Consider the following 16,621-nt stretch of genomic DNA (forward strand, 5'->3'; position numbering starts at 1 on the left):
CCCTGTGTGTGTGTGTGTGTCCCTTCATCAAGCAAATTACCCTGATCCACTCATCTACCCACCAAAGCCCCAAACACTTGTCCTCTAGTGCAGTTGTTTCCTCCATTGCTGAAATGACAGAATGGAAAGCAGTAGATACACCCACCTTACGCCCGCATCAGAGTCGGTAACACCATTCTTGCCTGTAGGGAGTGAGAATGTGTAAAGTGGTGCAAGGATGTCTAACAGAATGCCGTTCATTCCTGGGCTGGGCAGAGGCAGCCGGTGCTGGTGTAGAGTTCAAGGGAATGCTGGGAGACCGCTGGGGTTGTGTCTTGCTGACTCAGCAGAAACCCTCCGCTGACGTCATTCTGCTTTTCCTTCATCGCTCCTCAGACCGAAATCCTCCAAAACTTTAGTTTAAACTTTAGTGCAGCCCATTTGCAAACAAGTTATTCTGGCAAGATCTGTGAGCAGATGATGGCAGTTGTGCTTTTTAAAAAATGTATAACACAGAATGTCTCTTGATTATCAGTTGTTGCTACTCTCTGACTAGTCTGAGTATTTGAGAAAAACTAAAATCATTACAAATCCATTTCTAGTACTTACTGGTGTTTGTGGAGGAATAGTTCACCCCAAAAAAAAAAAAAAAAATTAGCATTATTACTTGCTCCCCAATGTTTCCTCTGGAGTGAATGGGTGCCGTCAGAATGAGAGTCTAAACAGCTGATAAAAACATCACAATAATCCACACCACTCCAGTCCATCAATAAATGTCTTGTGAAGTGAAAAGCTGCGTGTTTGTAATAAATCCATAATGAAGACTTGTTAACTTTAAACCATTGCTTCCAGCTAAAATACAAGTCCCATAATATTGCTTTCTTCAAGTTGTCTAATCTGAATCAGGAGAGAAATATGCAGAGATAAAACAGTTCTAAACAAATTTGATTTGGGTGTGAGAGGACAACAGGGGACAGATTTTCACTGTAGGAAGCAATATTATGTATTATAGACTTGTATTTTGCCCAGAATTATTTAAAATGCCTTAGTGATGGATTTGATTCTTACAAACATGCAGCTTTTCACTCCAAAAGACATTAATTGATGGATTGGTGGTGTGGACTGTTTTTATCAGCTGTTTGGACTCTTATTCTGGCGGCATTCATTCACTGCAGAGGATCCATTGGTGAGCAAGTAATGGAATGCACCATTTCTGTGCAAACAAGTTATTCTGGCAGGATCTGTGAACCAAGTAGCAGCAGTTCTGTTTAAGATGATGGCAGTTGCACTTTTTTTGTAGTAGATTGAGTCTTTATAAATGTATAAAACAGAATATCTCTTGATCTGATGAGAGTGCATATGAGGATGATCCATACTCAACGCTTGATGTCACGCTGAGAAACAGTGACTCATGTAATGAGTGGTGAGAGGTGAGATGTCATTTAAAATGACTGTGCACTTTTCAGCTCACGAGAAAAAGAAGCAGACACCATCAGGCCGCTCTCTACCAAAGAAACAAAAGCACAAAAAGCTTAAATCCCCGGATTCAGAACTCGATCAGCAAAAGTAAAGTGACCTTTGTTTTTAAGGTGGACAGAAATTTGACCTGAGTCATTGTGCTGTGAGTTTCAGCTGTGCTAATAGTGTGCGCAGAGTTCTGCTCTCTGCAGGGGTCAGATGTTCTCTCTTGAGTTCTTGTCAGCTCATGAACACACTGTGCTTTTAGTGCTGTTCTTGCAGCTCAGCCTGGCACACAAAATCCCTGCCACAACAGGAACTTCACTGCAGAAACCACTTTACATCACTAGTGGTGATTGATCATTTCAAAACTATATATATATATATATATATATATGCATGTATGTATATATAGTACCTATATACACACACACATCATTCAAAACATTGGGGTCAGTAATATTAAATCTGTTTCTGAAACATTTAAAAGTAAAAACAGTAATATTGTGAAATATTATTACAATTTAAAATAACTGTTTTCTATTTTAATATATTTTAAAATTTTAATTTATTCCTGTGATCAAAGCTGAATTTTCGGCATCATTACTTCAGTCTTCTGTGTCACATGATCCTTCAGAAACCATTCTAATATGCTGATTTGGAGCTCAAGAAACATTTCTTATTATCAGCATTGAAAACAGTTGTGCTGATGAATATGTTTTTTGTGGAAACTGTAATATTTTTGTGGAAACTGTAACTGAATTTTTAAATCACATGTATATAAAAATCGTTATCATTTTAGTATTATTTATAAATTGCTTTAGTTTTTTAAATATTTTGAATGAGCTTTTATTTTTACATTTTCAGTTTAGTGTTTTTAATTTTGTTTGTTTTAGTAATTTTGTTATTTTTTCATTTTTATTAGTTTTAATATTTCTATTCAGCTGTATTTCAATTTTAGTTTGAGTAATTTTAGTACTTCAACTTCACATTGTTCTTGCTGAATAAAAGTGTTAATTTATTTCTTAAAAAAAAAAAAAAATCTTACTGACCCCAAACTTTTGAATGGAAGTGTGTATGTATATATTAATTATATGAATTTTATTTTATATTCATTTTAACTTTAATTTAATTTAATTAATTTATTTATTTCCCAATAGCTTGCAGCATTTGTGTTGTAGCTGCCAATTTTTATAGAAGTGATTTGTCAATTAATATGTGCAAAAATTTCTCCATTCAACCATTTGTAATAGAATTCATTGTTTCACAGACCAGTTATTTTTTTGCGCATTTTAAGAAAAATAAAAGGTGAACTGAAGGCTTTTCCGTGTTGAATTATTGATCATCTGTGTCAGCAAGATCACAGGGCCTGACTCATATCCATCTCTGCCATTCCACTGGACACTTTTACACCCAGACTGCCAGCTTTATTTACCCCAAAGTGCCATCATGCAGATTGTTCTAGTGCTTGGGCACACAGCTTGTTTTTAATGAAGAGCTGGAATGCAATGCAATCTGAAATGCAAGTTAAAATAGAGCATATGCTGCAGGGTTTTCTTCAGTAGGATGTGGATGGGTACCGCCGCGCAGCTGCTCTCCTGTAGAGAATGCCATTTGTGCGCTGTGTTAAATGTTAAACGTCCACTGATGCTCCTGATGTCATGTGTGAGTAATTCTCTCCTGGATTTCACCGGCTCTTCTCAGCTGTCGTTTCTATACCGCCTAAACCCACGTTAATAAAAATGTAATTGGAAGGGTTTGAAACCGCAATGGATCCAGTTACGTGGTTTGTGACAACCCTGCCTCGCTCAAAGCCCCATTTAATGACGATATCCTTCAAATCTATAAAGTGCTGCTAAATGTTCTGCCTATAACCTCAAAAATCAAGTTTTAATATATTCACATTCGCCATTAGAAGCTGATTCATTTATAAATCAATCATTGAGCGAGTCACAGACTGTTGAGTCCTATCTCAGGTAAACTGAAGTGATGTGCAGCAGATGTTTGGGTGTGCCGTAATCAGTCTGAACTTGAGATGCAATGACAGCTGAATGTGAAATGTCTGCTTTGATCTTAGTTTTGCTGTGTTATCAACATGGACATGTGGAAATTGTGTGAATTATGCCATGGGGTGGATTCGCTGTTCTGTGGGTCAGCTTTAATGCATGCAACCAGATTTATGTGTGCTATTGAAACAGCCATGTCATTGTGATTCTGACAACATCAGCAAAACTGTCCTACTTTTTATACACTACTCTGTGTGTAAAAACATCCTTAGACGTGAAGGCCCTGCAGTGACGTCAGTGATACTGATTATGCTTGTGTTGGTGCTATTTTGCTACTGATTTGAGATTTCTTTGCTAATTAGACTGTCACTGTTTAACAAGAGCTGTAAGCATTTTAAAGACAGCTGATGACTACTCAGCTGCAAAAGTTCATGTCATGACTTTTCATTTTATTGCTATTCACTGCAGTTCTTCAGTTAACCTGCATCACAGCTGTCAATCCTAAGTGGGAATACTTGTCAAGTCAAGTCAAGTCACCTTTATTTATATAGCGCTTTTAACAATACAGATTGTGTCAAAGCAACTTTACAGTATTAAATAGGAAAATAGTGCGTCAATAATGCAAAATGACAGTAGTAAACACTTGTTTGAATGAAATGTTCTATAAGGTGTAGTTTTTGTTTTATATGGTCCGATTAGGGTCATACAGTATGATTACACTCTAAAACAAAACATCCATAAAAAATAGGGCACAATGTACTGTATTAATATGAAGGAATTTTCAGTATTGATTTTTACAGGTGTTTTACTGTATTTTGAATGTTTTAACTGCATTGCATTGTGTTGTAGAGATAATATTTTTTTCCCCCAGTGTGGTTGTAAATTTTGATAGTCATTGACTAAACATTGACTAAATTACATAAATTGATTTAATATATATATAACTAACCAGTTTACCTATAGATAAAAGTTTTCAAAATGTGTATATATCTCAGTTAATATATTTAAGTGTGTGTTTATATATATTAAATTAATTTTAATTCAATACATTTTTTTATTTAACATTTATTTTATTTAATTGTAAATATATTTACTTATATATATATATATATATATATATATATAAATGTAATGAATTAAAAGTAATTTAATTTATATTTTTTACATTTATTTTGATTTAAATGGAAAGTAAGTAAAATTATAGTAAAAGTATAAAGATGATATAGTAAAATTCTATAATTATGTACACATTTTTATGGCATAGTACATTGTCCTGAAACGTGTTGATTTAGAATTAATAATTGACTTTTGTTCCATATTCCAGAGGAACCAAGCAATGGCAAATAATTGTGATTGGCGCAGATTTTCACGCTGCCAACAACAGCGCCTCCCCAAGCGTCACCACAATCTCTCTCTGCACACCTGGAGAGCCGCGCAACGACGCGCAGCATCTGCTGACGTCCGGACATTGCGCACGGTCCGAGCATTCTTGAAGGTGCGTTTTGCACACTGCATCACCGCCACGAGATCCAGAGAGGCAGCCTCCCGGAAGATAAAAACATCAGGCTGCGCGATGCACGAGACGCGGAAAGTTTTGATCGGCACGCATTGTGGGAGCGCAGTATTGTAGAATCAGGTCGTTGTGTAAACTTCCTGCACAAACAGCCTGAGATGTGACAGACAGGGGTGCCATTGCTCTCCGGTGACAAGTGGACTGTTTTTATACTATCCTTCTAAATAAGGAAGCAGGGCTGTCAGACATATGACCACCGTCCCGATTTGGGCGCTGCCAGAGTGCCCATCGCATCCCATGATCGCGCGCAAGCCGTCCAATAAGGCTCAGCATGCGACCCCCATTTCACACGTGGAGTGACAGCAGCGACCCATCATCATCAGTCCGGCCAGTTCTTCCTCGCCGCTCGCAACTTTCTCTCTCACTCTCTCTCCTCCCCCCTCCCCTAATATGATGTCATGTAAGGATGAGGGTGGCTTCTGAGGTGAGATAGGGATTTTGGTGAGTGGCATTCTCCACGACCCGAGGCTTCGGAGCTGCAAAACATGGTCATCACCACCTTCTCCACCTCAAGTCGTGTCTCCGCGCTCTCTCCCCGTTCTTCCGCCGCTCTCATCTCGGGCCACCGTCGCATGCCCGAAGTCCTGACCTGCCTCGCTAAATTAAGCCTGCACCACCATGCCGAGGGAAGAAAAAATAGAAGAGGGGTATTTTTAGTGCCATTAATTTTGACCACGTGCCCCGAAGGTAAACCCGATGGCCATTGCGCAAAGGCTCCTCATCAGTATGTCCTGCGAGGCCATCGCGCAACACTGGCCAAGGACTGCCGTTCTGCTCTTAGGATTGCTCCTAGTTGGGATTGTGTCCTCCAGTCCGCTTCCGAGTAAGACTAATAGGACAACTTTACTGGAGAAGCGATGGGAGAGCCTCTTCTCCCGCTCCGTGCTGGGGATCTCTGGAGAGAGACCAGAGGCGAACTGGGAGAATGACTATTTGCTGGGCATCAAAAGAGTGCGGAGGCTGTACTGCAATGTAGGCATCGGGTTTCATCTTCAGGTCCTCCCAGACGGCAAGATAAACGGTGTACATAATGAGAACCAGTACAGTGAGTTCACGGAATAATGCAATAATTAATTGCGCAAAGCTCTTTATTCTTTGTAAGCGACACTTGTCAGTTTGGAGGCAAAGACTAGAAATCTATTAAAACACAGACACACGCGCAGTATCCCTTAGTGCTAAATATCTGCGCTGGGCTTAAACATGACATGAATGCTGGGACGGATATAGATGCCAACTTATTTTTACACCGGCTCCTTGTGCGGCCCAGAAGCGCATAGAACATGCACGACTCTCAAAGTGTGAGGGATGTTCGTCTTTCGGCAATAATGTAGTAGCCTAGTGGCGCAAGAGGCCATTTGCGCATCCACAATTGGCACCTGCAGAGGTTCCACCCACCGCATGCCTTGTTGTTCTAAGTCACGCGGAGCCTCTTTATTGTGTGTAACATGCTTGTTCTGTTTGATCAGGTCTCATAGAGATCTCCACTGTGGCCAGAGGAGTGATTAGCCTGTACGGTGTGAAAAGCGAGCTGTTTGTCGCAATGAATAACAGAGGAAGGTTGTACGGAACGGTAGGTGTGCGCAACCGTGTCGCCTTTCATTCTGCCTGCATATGCAACGAGGCTTTGCATCCCCGAAAATCGAATTCGTGTGTGCGTGTATGTGTTAAACAGGTGACGCTTCCATTGTGCGTTTTCAAGTAATTCATGATCCATGCAGTTGGCACGTGAGGGGGTCGCGCGACTAATAATAGTGTTTACGTCGTGTGCTGCATTGAATTATTCATGCCTTATAAATATAATGTGCTCTGGTTAGTTGAAGCAGTACGTTTGCCACAGCTCCACGGCTTTTGCAAATTATTATTAAGCAGTGCATTAGATCCAGGCACAGCGCCAAAGCGGCTTACAAGCACGAGTAAAAAGGTTTATAATAATTGCTTGCATTAAGCCTATAAACTAACGCCTCATTCTTTTATATTAGCTGGTAGCTGTAGGTTATTAGTAGGAATAGTCACACATAAAGTGCGCAATTGCAGTTTTCATCTTGCTTTACACTTTCTGGTAAATTGGGACACTGGGATGACTGGGAAAAATGTACACATTAACCTGAATTCACCCTATTTTGTGTTAGTGTGTTTATAAAAGTTCCCTTAATAAAATATGTGTGCATAAATTGAAATATTTTTTGTAGAGCAGCTTCTATTTACACATTGTTTTGAACTGTTAATAGCAGTAGTAGTGATTATGTAGTTTGTTCTTTACACAAATGATGTGTGATTTAAAGTGTGTCTGCAGGTTTGAAGGGTAAATGATACACTTGGCAGTCTTGGCTGAAGTTAGGCATAGGTGTGACAAGCGCAGTGCAACACTGGTCCTTTGGGGCCCATGAGAGCACGACAGCTCTATCCAAAAACTGCAGAGTGTTACAAGAGCATCTTCTGGAGAAGTAGAGATAAAGTAGATGCCACAGGCCGGTCTTGCAATGATCATTTAAGTGGTTTTTAATTAAAAGGCCTGTTTAGCTCAGGGATTAGCATCAGATTAATGCTTCAGGTTAATGGTTTTCTTGAAGAACCAGACTCACCTGAAAGATTTTTAGCAAGTTTGTTCATTATGTTGACTGTTATGGGAAATGAGGCTGAGAAACTGATCAGTTCAAGAGGTTAGATGTATTTGCACTCAAAGTCATGTGCAAAACAGTGCTGTTAATTTTGAGTTGAGTTCACTAACTACTTCAACAGAAGCCTCATTTATTTGCTCAAGATGTTTGACTCACTAATAGTCATGAGGGCAAAAATATTTGTGCATTGCAGGGTTATTATAGCTAACTAAAACTAAAACCACACACACAAAACATATTTGTTACTTGAAATCAAATAAAATACAAACAAATTTCAGCTCATTTCAGATAGTTGCCAAAGCAAAATTTGTCATTTTAATTTAGTTTAATAACTAAAACTGAAATTATATCGGTATAATTGAAACTATGTGGGCATACATAAATAAAAAAAACCTCACACAACAAAATAACTTAAATTTTAACCAAAATTAAAATGCAACTGGAAATGACAAAAATAAAAACTTATTCAAAAACATAAAAAAAATATAAAAGTATCTGATACCAAAATAATACATAATTTCTCATTTTCATTTAGCTAACTTGATGTACTAAAACAATTTAAACTTAAAACAAAAACTGCATAGACATATAAAAAAACAATAACTAATAAAAATGACAAAAAACACAAATCACTTAAACTTTAACCAAATTTAAAAAGAAAGCGGAAAATACAAAAATAAAACGACTTCAAAATATTTATATAAGAAAATTTATAATAGTTTCTCGATACTAAAATTACACAAATTTTCTCATTTTCATTTAAATTTATGAACTAAAATAGCTAAAGCTCAAATAAAAATGAATAAAAACTATATAGACATTTAAAAAAAACAATAACTAATAAAAATCACAAAAACAGCAAAATTACTAAAACTGTAACTAAAATGAAAATGAAAACAAAAAATACAAAGATAAAAATTGAATTAGAAATACTATCTCAGTGATGCTAAACACAGATGCATCTGACATTCATTCTGTTCTCCTTCTTTCAGGCTACCTTTAAAGACGAATGCAAGTTCAAGGAGACCCTGCTGCCAAATAACTACAATGCCTACGAGTCCTCCGTTTACAAGGGATTCTATGTCGCTCTCAGCAAACACGGCCGAGCTAAGCGAGGATGCAAGTTCAAGGAGACCCTGCTGCCAAATAACTACAATGCCTACGAGTCCTCCGTTTACAAGGGATTCTATGTCGCTCTCAACAAACACGGCCGAGCGAAGCGAGGCAACAAGGCCACCACCGCCATGACGGTCACCCACTTCCTCCCGCGAATATGAGCAGACTCTTGCAATAATTCTTCATTTGCACTGATCCCCCCGAGAGGTCTGAAAACTGACTCACACACATACAATGAACTGCAAGAATATCACCAAAATAGTACTTGTTCTGTTTTTTATATGTATATTTGGATAGGCCAGCTTTTTATTAGGATCACTGAATATGCTATCCGTCGCTGCTTACTTCTTTTATTTATATATTATTGATTATGGATGTGGAGGCTCTCCCAGCCCTCCTTTCTGTAATCAGGTGCTTGTCAAGAATCAAAGAGATTTTAGGACGGATTATTGAAGTCCTCCTTGGCTTTTTACAGTGAAATTATGTTTTTTATTACCTCAAAGAGCTACCTAGATGGTTTAAAAGGATGCATGAAGTTACGCTTGTTATTTTTAGTTCTGTCTGAGCCGACACAAGCATAACAAGTCTTTATTTTTTTATCTTTGACTTTATTTTCTTTCTGTTTTTCTCATGCTGTGGGATTGTGTGAGCACTTATAAGGAAGCAGATCACTCTTGCTGCATGTCACGATGAGGTGCCTTGGCATTCCCACACAGCGCCCCTTTAACATGCATGCTCTGAACGCCCCGGGGCGTCAGAAATAGGGCTGATATGTTAGCCAGGGCCCCGCGGGGACTGTCCCACAAGGGCCCCGGAGAGGGGCGAGGGGGATGGGTGTGCATCTCTGCTTTATTTTACTTTTGTCTAATTAGAGAACGCCGCATGAGACGCGAGAGCGGCTCGTAAACACTGATCATCTCTGGTGTTCAGCATCTGATGTTGACTCAGAAATGAGGTGTAACTTTAGCCCCTTTCACATGGTAATCACAGTAAATTGCCGTGAAAATGACCAGAATGACTTTTCCAGTAAGCAATGGCTTTGTGCTGGTAAGAGACCATTCATACCTCAGTACCAAATTACCGGTAAACTCTGTGATGTCAATCATCAGAAATGACGCAGTACTTTTTCTTCATCGGCTCGTATGTGGAGATGCGTTTTGGTTTAATTATCTTTTCAATTTTTTGACTTCTGAGTGACAAGCGTAAGAGGATGATTATGGAAACCTGTTTCCTCCACGAAAAAAGCTAATTGCATCTTTTTATCTCATATAATATGGACGTTTTTTCTCGTAATTGCGAGTTTACGGCTTGTAAACATTTTGCAATTCTGAGAAGAAAAGTCCAAGTTGTGAGATATAAACTCACAATTGCAATTGAAAAAAAGCCAGAAATTTGTGAGATAAAAAGTCACAATTACCTTTTTTATTTTTTATTCCATGGCAAAAACTAAAAAGTCAGAATTGTGACATGTAAGCTCAGAATGCAGAGGAAAATAAGGCAGAATTGTGAGAAGTAACCTCAGAACTATGAAAAAAGTCAGAATTGTGCAATTCTGAAAATAAATTGTGAGATCTAAACTTGCAATTGCGAGAAAAACATCAGAATTGAGATAAAACTCAGAATTCAGAGAAAAAAAAGTCAGAAGTGTGAGACAGTTGCAAGACGTAAACTCTAAATTGCGAGAAAGTCAGTCAGAATTTTGAGTTTATTTGCAATTTTGAGAAAAAATTATGTGAAAAAAAGTCACAATTACCTTTTTTATTTTTTTGTTCCCTGGCGGAAATAGGATTCCATAAATGATCATACAGAACATGTTTTTGCTCTTCAAAACGCCACACAATAGTAACCAAAATGCTGCTAGAACTGACTTACTGGTATTTAAAAAAAAGATCCTGTTGCCACATGATCTCTAAACTGTACTTTACCAGTAATTTACCAGTAAAGATGTGTGAAAGGGGCTATTATCTTTTCTAGCCAGACCCCTATTGGAGCTTTGAGGCTGTACATTTTATTTGTGAACTAGACTGTTTTTGCAATCAAAATGATTTTTTTTTTTTAAAGAAAACGAGAAAAAAATTAAAAAACTAAAAAGTGAGAAATCTACAGGGGAACTGATGCAAGCGCACACTGAAAATGTTAAACATGGCTGGTTCGATTATATTATTGCTTACCTCAGGTTTGCCTGAACAAAAGGAGCACTCGAAAATAAGCTTTAAGCGTTGCTGTGAATGAGAATGTCTTCTAAACCAATGAAAATACTGTAAATACTGACTGTGCACTGAAAACGCCAGTAGCCCTGAGCTTTGTTGCTTGTTGCTAAAGGCACGCTGCCATCAATGATGGTATTTGATTCAAGGGAATATGTGCGGTATATGTTTATTTATTTTTGCTTCTGGTGTGAGTGTGTGTGTGTGTGTGTGTATGTGTGAATCCTGGTCAAGGAGGCAGTCGAGTCTGGCTCTGGCTCTTTCATGTTGCTGCAGAGGCATTGCAGTGACACTCGCCGCTGCTGCTCTATGCAAATGTAATTACAGGGCAGATGCCGTGTGGCATCCGAACTGAGGGACGCTCACTGTTTTTTATGATTTTGGTATGTCTGCCTTTGTTTGCATCAGTTTGCATCACCAAATGTGGCCCCACCCTGTTCTTTAACCTTTACCTCATTTGGTGTTTCCGGTCAAAAATGTTTTTGAAAATTTGCCTTTTGAAAATTGCTTGTAAGTCTCTCATTAACACTATATTATCACCAAATCTTGGATTTAATCTTTTTGTCGACTTGTTCTCTTTCAATTGGCACAGGTTTTATTTATTTCTGGAACTGATTGGTTGTAGGCCTCATTGATCTGCGCTTATGCACCTGAGTTTTTGAGTGAAAAAAGCATTTGTGGATCATTTTGGCACTGGTCACTTAAAAGCTGAGGTGCATAAACTCAGATCAATGATGCCTATGATCAGTCAGTTCCAAAACAAATACAAAACCCATGCATGCTAATCAAAAGAAAACAAGTTGATAAGAAGATTAAAACCATTATTTGGCGATAATATAGCACGACGAGAAATTAATAAGCAATTTTTTGTAGGTTGTTAATTTTAGAGGTGGAACAAGGTGGAAAAACTACCAATAAAGTACAATTATTTTTGAAAAGTTGTAATGACCTGTGTTAGCACGGTCAGTAAGTTTTAGTCCAATGTGATAACACTAACTAGCATTTTCAAGAAAAAGAAAATCTCTATGGGTCAAAATGATTTGAACACGGCATGAGGGTTAAAGGGAAATCAAAAGGAATGATGCTATTTTAGAAAGACTTATAGTCTTGTTGTTTGTTCAATCTGTCTGGAGTATGTGGGGGTGGAATACCTGAGCAGAGGCCACACTGGTGACATCTCCCTCGCACATGGATAGTCTTGTAAAAGCCACGATGTTCAGAAGCCTTGAGATTCCAGTAGTAGCACTAGGGTTCTTTATGGTTTTCCATCCAACTTTAGTCCAAGGTTATAGCCATGGAGTTGAACTGGTCCGTCCAAGGTCTCGTTTCCTTTTCTCAAGTCCATTGTGGTCTCATTGTCATTTGTTTGGATCCATGCTGGATTCAGTTAAGGTTGCTCTTAACTGAATTTACCATTGCTCTGTTGGGTGAATTCCAGTAATTTCAACACGAAATTTGTGTTCGGACAACAGAAAGTTGCGTGGTTTTAAAGTGGCTTCTGTGTGAGCTGTGCTTCATACATCTCTACACTAAATGGTTCTTATTTGCCCACAAAAGTTTGGCAAAATGTAGTCAGCATGAAATCAAAATCGTCCCTATTTACTTTCTTTACATTGATTCCTGGTCTTATTGTGTATTGGTCTTATTGCGATTTATCAATCCACATTATTCCAAAGAAAAAATGTTGGTCTCTGTAATATTTTAGCAAAATGATAAACGGCCACTTTTCATGATTAAATAATTTCTGACGGCTAAAATCAAGTTTCTAAAATCACGTTTTTTCCCATTAAATATCTGTTTTCACTCAGAAGTTCATTGCAATAGAGAATTAAAATGGGTTACTGTTTCATGTTAACTTTAAGCATCTGAGGCCAAACTTTTCAGATCACCGTGAATCCAAACAAATCCAACCTGATCTCATGAGAAAACATATTTTACATGGTGGCGATTTCATATTAATGTGATTTGTATAAAAATTTACAGTTTTCAGAAAAAAGTAAGCATGAAGCTTCACTCCTAAACCAAACCAACAGGTAGTACGAAAACGAATTATCCACCAATTCGGCAAAAATAAAACAGCAATGAATTGCAGTGAGATTGTGTTGGGCAAATCTAGTAATATGACTTGCTGGGTTATTCACACTCGTTTGCTACTATGAAAAGAAGTTTTTGTGGGACTGGCTCCTTCCTCTAGCGCAGTGAATATATCAGGACAGACCTCTGCAGGACTGACGCAATACTTTAGGGAGACAAAAAAGGCTGATAATTTCTCGCTTCTGCCAAGCTGCTTGTTTCGTGGTCTCATCTGTGAAGAGATGTTTCAGTATTCAGGGGCATTCAGTCATTACATTTGCAAGTTTCCTGTCAATAATGTGCCATTGAGGACTGTTTATGTGCCTCAATTCATATCACTGAGTTCCAGTGAGACTTGCACACTTAAAAACAATAAAACACATTTATTGGACAGAAAAGTAGCTATTTAATAGCCACTGCTACAGTCACAGCTTCATTTAATGATGGCAGTGCAAGCTAACATTTTGGCTGTGGTTTCGTGGAAGCAGGTTAAACTTTACATAAAGTAACTAAAGAGTAATGGGTTTGGCAGACTGGTACTAAAATACCGCAGGTCAAACTAATGCTATTTTAATACAGTATGTCTTCTGAATGTGTTATAAAATCTTGAGCACTAATGAAGCATTAAAAATAGAGGAGTGAAATCAGGGAGCCAAATGAGCTGTTTCTTTCATTTGTGTCCTGATTGTGACAGCACCATCTTAAGTCTGTGAAGAATGAGCGATGTGCGTGAACATTTGGGAATCGGAGCCATCTCATCTGCTGATATATGTCGCTTGGATTTATAGCAACAGCTGTAAAAATGTTTATTGGGCATAGAATATAGACACCAGTTTCCTGGTACACTCAGGACTCATGAGAAAAACGTATGTGCGTGAAGGACTGCAAGCTGTCACGGCTGAATCCTCCTCTCATATGCAGGGAGGGTTTCGGGAATCCTTGGAGCACTGGAGGCATTAGAACGGGATTCCCGTTCGTGGCTTTGCAGAGTCTTTGTTTTGAAATGGCTTTGTGTGGCTGATCCTGTTACAGTGAAGACCCCCGTATCTGTGAGGCATCATTAATCATTTAGTGTGATTTATTTTAATAGGCCTACAGTATATATACTCATTATACTCAGTTCATATCCACAATATTTTCCTAATTAATTTTGACTATCAGCACTTGTCATTCTGCATATCAGTAAAATCCAGGATTTTGTGTGGCTGTATTTTCTCTTTGTTTAAAAGTTTTGTATTTCTGTATGCTTCTGCCTCAGTTATGATTTCTTGTAAAGATTTTTTGACAGTAGGAGACTGAGGACATACTTGTGTTTCTGAGAACATGCGCTGATGCTATGTATAAATACTAATATATTTACGAATTTTTTCCTTTACTTTTCTACGTATGTGCTGTGCACAGCAGTTGAATCATATTCCTGATGTTAATAAAACAATTTATTTTATTTTATTTCATATGCATGTGTTTCACATTTTAATTATGCTCAAAGTAGCAAGTACAGTGAGCAGTCATGCACAGTGTGCCCAGAACTGATTTTTTACCCTAGTAATAACACTGTCAGGATGTTACACTCATACAGGTTCATTTATACTACATGACAACAGTTCAATAAACTACTCGCAAGTAATTCATAAACTTCTTTCCTGTCATGGTTATTTGATGTTTTTGTCTGATTCATATGCAAAACATGAAATCTCTTGGATCCAGTTTCTCTGTAAAAAAAATTTTCATAATGTTAAAAATTATTATGAAATGTTTACATTTTTGAGAGATAATCATTACTTCTCCAAGCCCAAATTATGGTTATTGCTCCTGATATAAAAAGAAAAATAAAGTATTTAAAAATAAATAATATGATTATATTATTATAATATAATATAAAGTATTATGTATGTTGCTATATCATATTATATATTAGTCTATATTATATACGAAAAACGGTGTTGCACACAGCTATACTCATGTTAGGGACTATTTTTGGTGCGTTACTTGTTCGTGAAAGAGCCACAAGTTCCCTCTGCTGGCCAACTTGAGGAAGTTCAGATTGAGGTCATACTATATTTCCATTACATTGACATTTATTCGTATGGCAGACGTTTTTATCCAAAGCAACTATCCGTTCAGTATATCATGCAGTCACTTAATACATTATCAGAAAAAAGGTACAAAACAGTCACTTGGGCGGTACCCTTTAAAAAAGTACTAATTTGTACTTTTAAAGTAGGCTAGTAATATGTGACATTGTGGAGTAAATAAGGTAAAAAGATGTACCTTTTTACCTTTCCGGTCTTAAGATACCTCCCCAGTAACAGCTTTGTACCTTTTTTATAGGTTAGGCCTATATATACTAAATATATAGGCTAAATAAACGTATATTTACTTATAGGTTGATTTAGCATTTGAGAAACATTTGGAGACAACCAAATGATTCTCACATGCACAAAAACTATTAAAATGTATTCTTGTTTTCAATTTTGTTTAGACACCAAGACGTCATAGAAAGTCAAAGCTGTGCCAAATTGACAGAGCCAATTATGGTTTACCAGTCAATTACCCTCATAACAAACAGAAGGTGGACATGTTGAATCCGCCTCCTCACACCCTCTGGCTCTGCGGACGAGTGTTGCGTAAAGGAGTGGCACAGGATGCGTTTAAATAGCCGCGCTCACCAACTTTCACGCATCACAACTTCTTCAGCTCTGCACACTGGTTTTACGCATCGATACTTTGCGCTCTGTGAAGATGCGTTGCGCACTTTCAACTCTGCACATGCTGCACTCCTCTGTCCTTGCGCTGTGGATCACGGCTCTCCAGGGATTCAGACCTGCAGATGCTACCCCCAACCCTTCTCCCCTCCTGGGCTCCAATTGGGGGAACCCGCGGAGGTACATCCACCTTCAGACCACTTCGGACTCAAACAACTTCTACTTAGAGATCAGCCCGAATGGACATGTGCGCAAAACTACAAACAGGGGGTCCTACAGTGAGTATACTGTTTTTGACCAGCATAATATCCATATTTAGGATATTAGGCTAGTAAAATAAAAATCAAGACCTCAAAAAATTACCAGTCTATGAATCATTAATATTTTTTTAATTGTTTTATCAATAAAATAATGTCCTTCACAGCCTATTCCTCTTTATATTCTGCACTCAACAGGTGTAATTTTATTGAAATCAGAGAGCAGAGACCGTCTCGCAATATTTGGAGTGAAAAGTAACCGATTTTTGTGCATGGACGCAGGAGGAACTCTTTTCACTTCTGTAAGTATTCGTCTATTGTAAACAACATTTAAGTTGAAAGTAAGGTAGGCTATAAAAAGTAATTTGTAATCGTATTTAACCCTTGTATGGTGTTCGGGTCTGTGGAAAAACGACCCGTTTTCACTCTTTATCAAAAGAAAAATTATACTATAAATTATTTTTTCAAACTCAGACTCATTGGCCTTGGCTCATTTTCTGTGAAGAACATATATCAGAACACATTTTCAATGACTACTCACTGTACACCCCCCTACATGTTTATATTACATACAGGATGTTCGGGTCCACTGGACCCGGGGCTAATAAAAGAGTGGAAATTTTTGCTCC

At 37.9% G+C, this 16,621-nt stretch overlaps 2 protein-coding genes across 2 annotated transcripts in view; both read left to right on the top strand.

Moving 5' to 3' along the window:
* Window positions 1-5,712: 5,712 nt before the first annotated feature.
* Window positions 5,713-9,046, top strand: LOC107710108 (fibroblast growth factor 4B-like). The gene is made up of 3 exons (XM_016514818.1): window positions 5,713-6,061; window positions 6,483-6,602; window positions 8,751-9,046. Exons 1-3 carry the CDS (start codon window positions 5,713-5,715, stop codon window positions 8,909-8,911), a joined length of 630 nt encoding a protein of 209 aa, XP_016370304.1. The 3' UTR covers window positions 8,912-9,046.
* A 6,598-nt stretch (window positions 9,047-15,644) lies between these two features.
* Window positions 15,645-16,621, top strand: part of LOC107710109 (fibroblast growth factor 23-like) — a 3,319-nt gene continuing 2,342 nt past the window's right edge. The window contains exons 1-2 of the mRNA XM_016514819.1: window positions 15,645-16,013; window positions 16,191-16,294. Coding sequence (XP_016370305.1) covers window positions 15,773-16,013; window positions 16,191-16,294 — 345 coding nt within the window. The 5' untranslated portion in view covers window positions 15,645-15,772. The remainder of the gene's footprint in view (window positions 16,014-16,190; window positions 16,295-16,621) is intronic.

This window comes from Sinocyclocheilus rhinocerous, unplaced genomic scaffold (assembly GCF_001515625.1).
Source record: "Sinocyclocheilus rhinocerous isolate Xijiao unplaced genomic scaffold, SAMN03320098_v1.1 scaffold1708, whole genome shotgun sequence".
In the NCBI taxonomy this organism is placed as follows: domain Eukaryota; kingdom Metazoa; phylum Chordata; class Actinopteri; order Cypriniformes; family Cyprinidae; genus Sinocyclocheilus; species Sinocyclocheilus rhinocerous.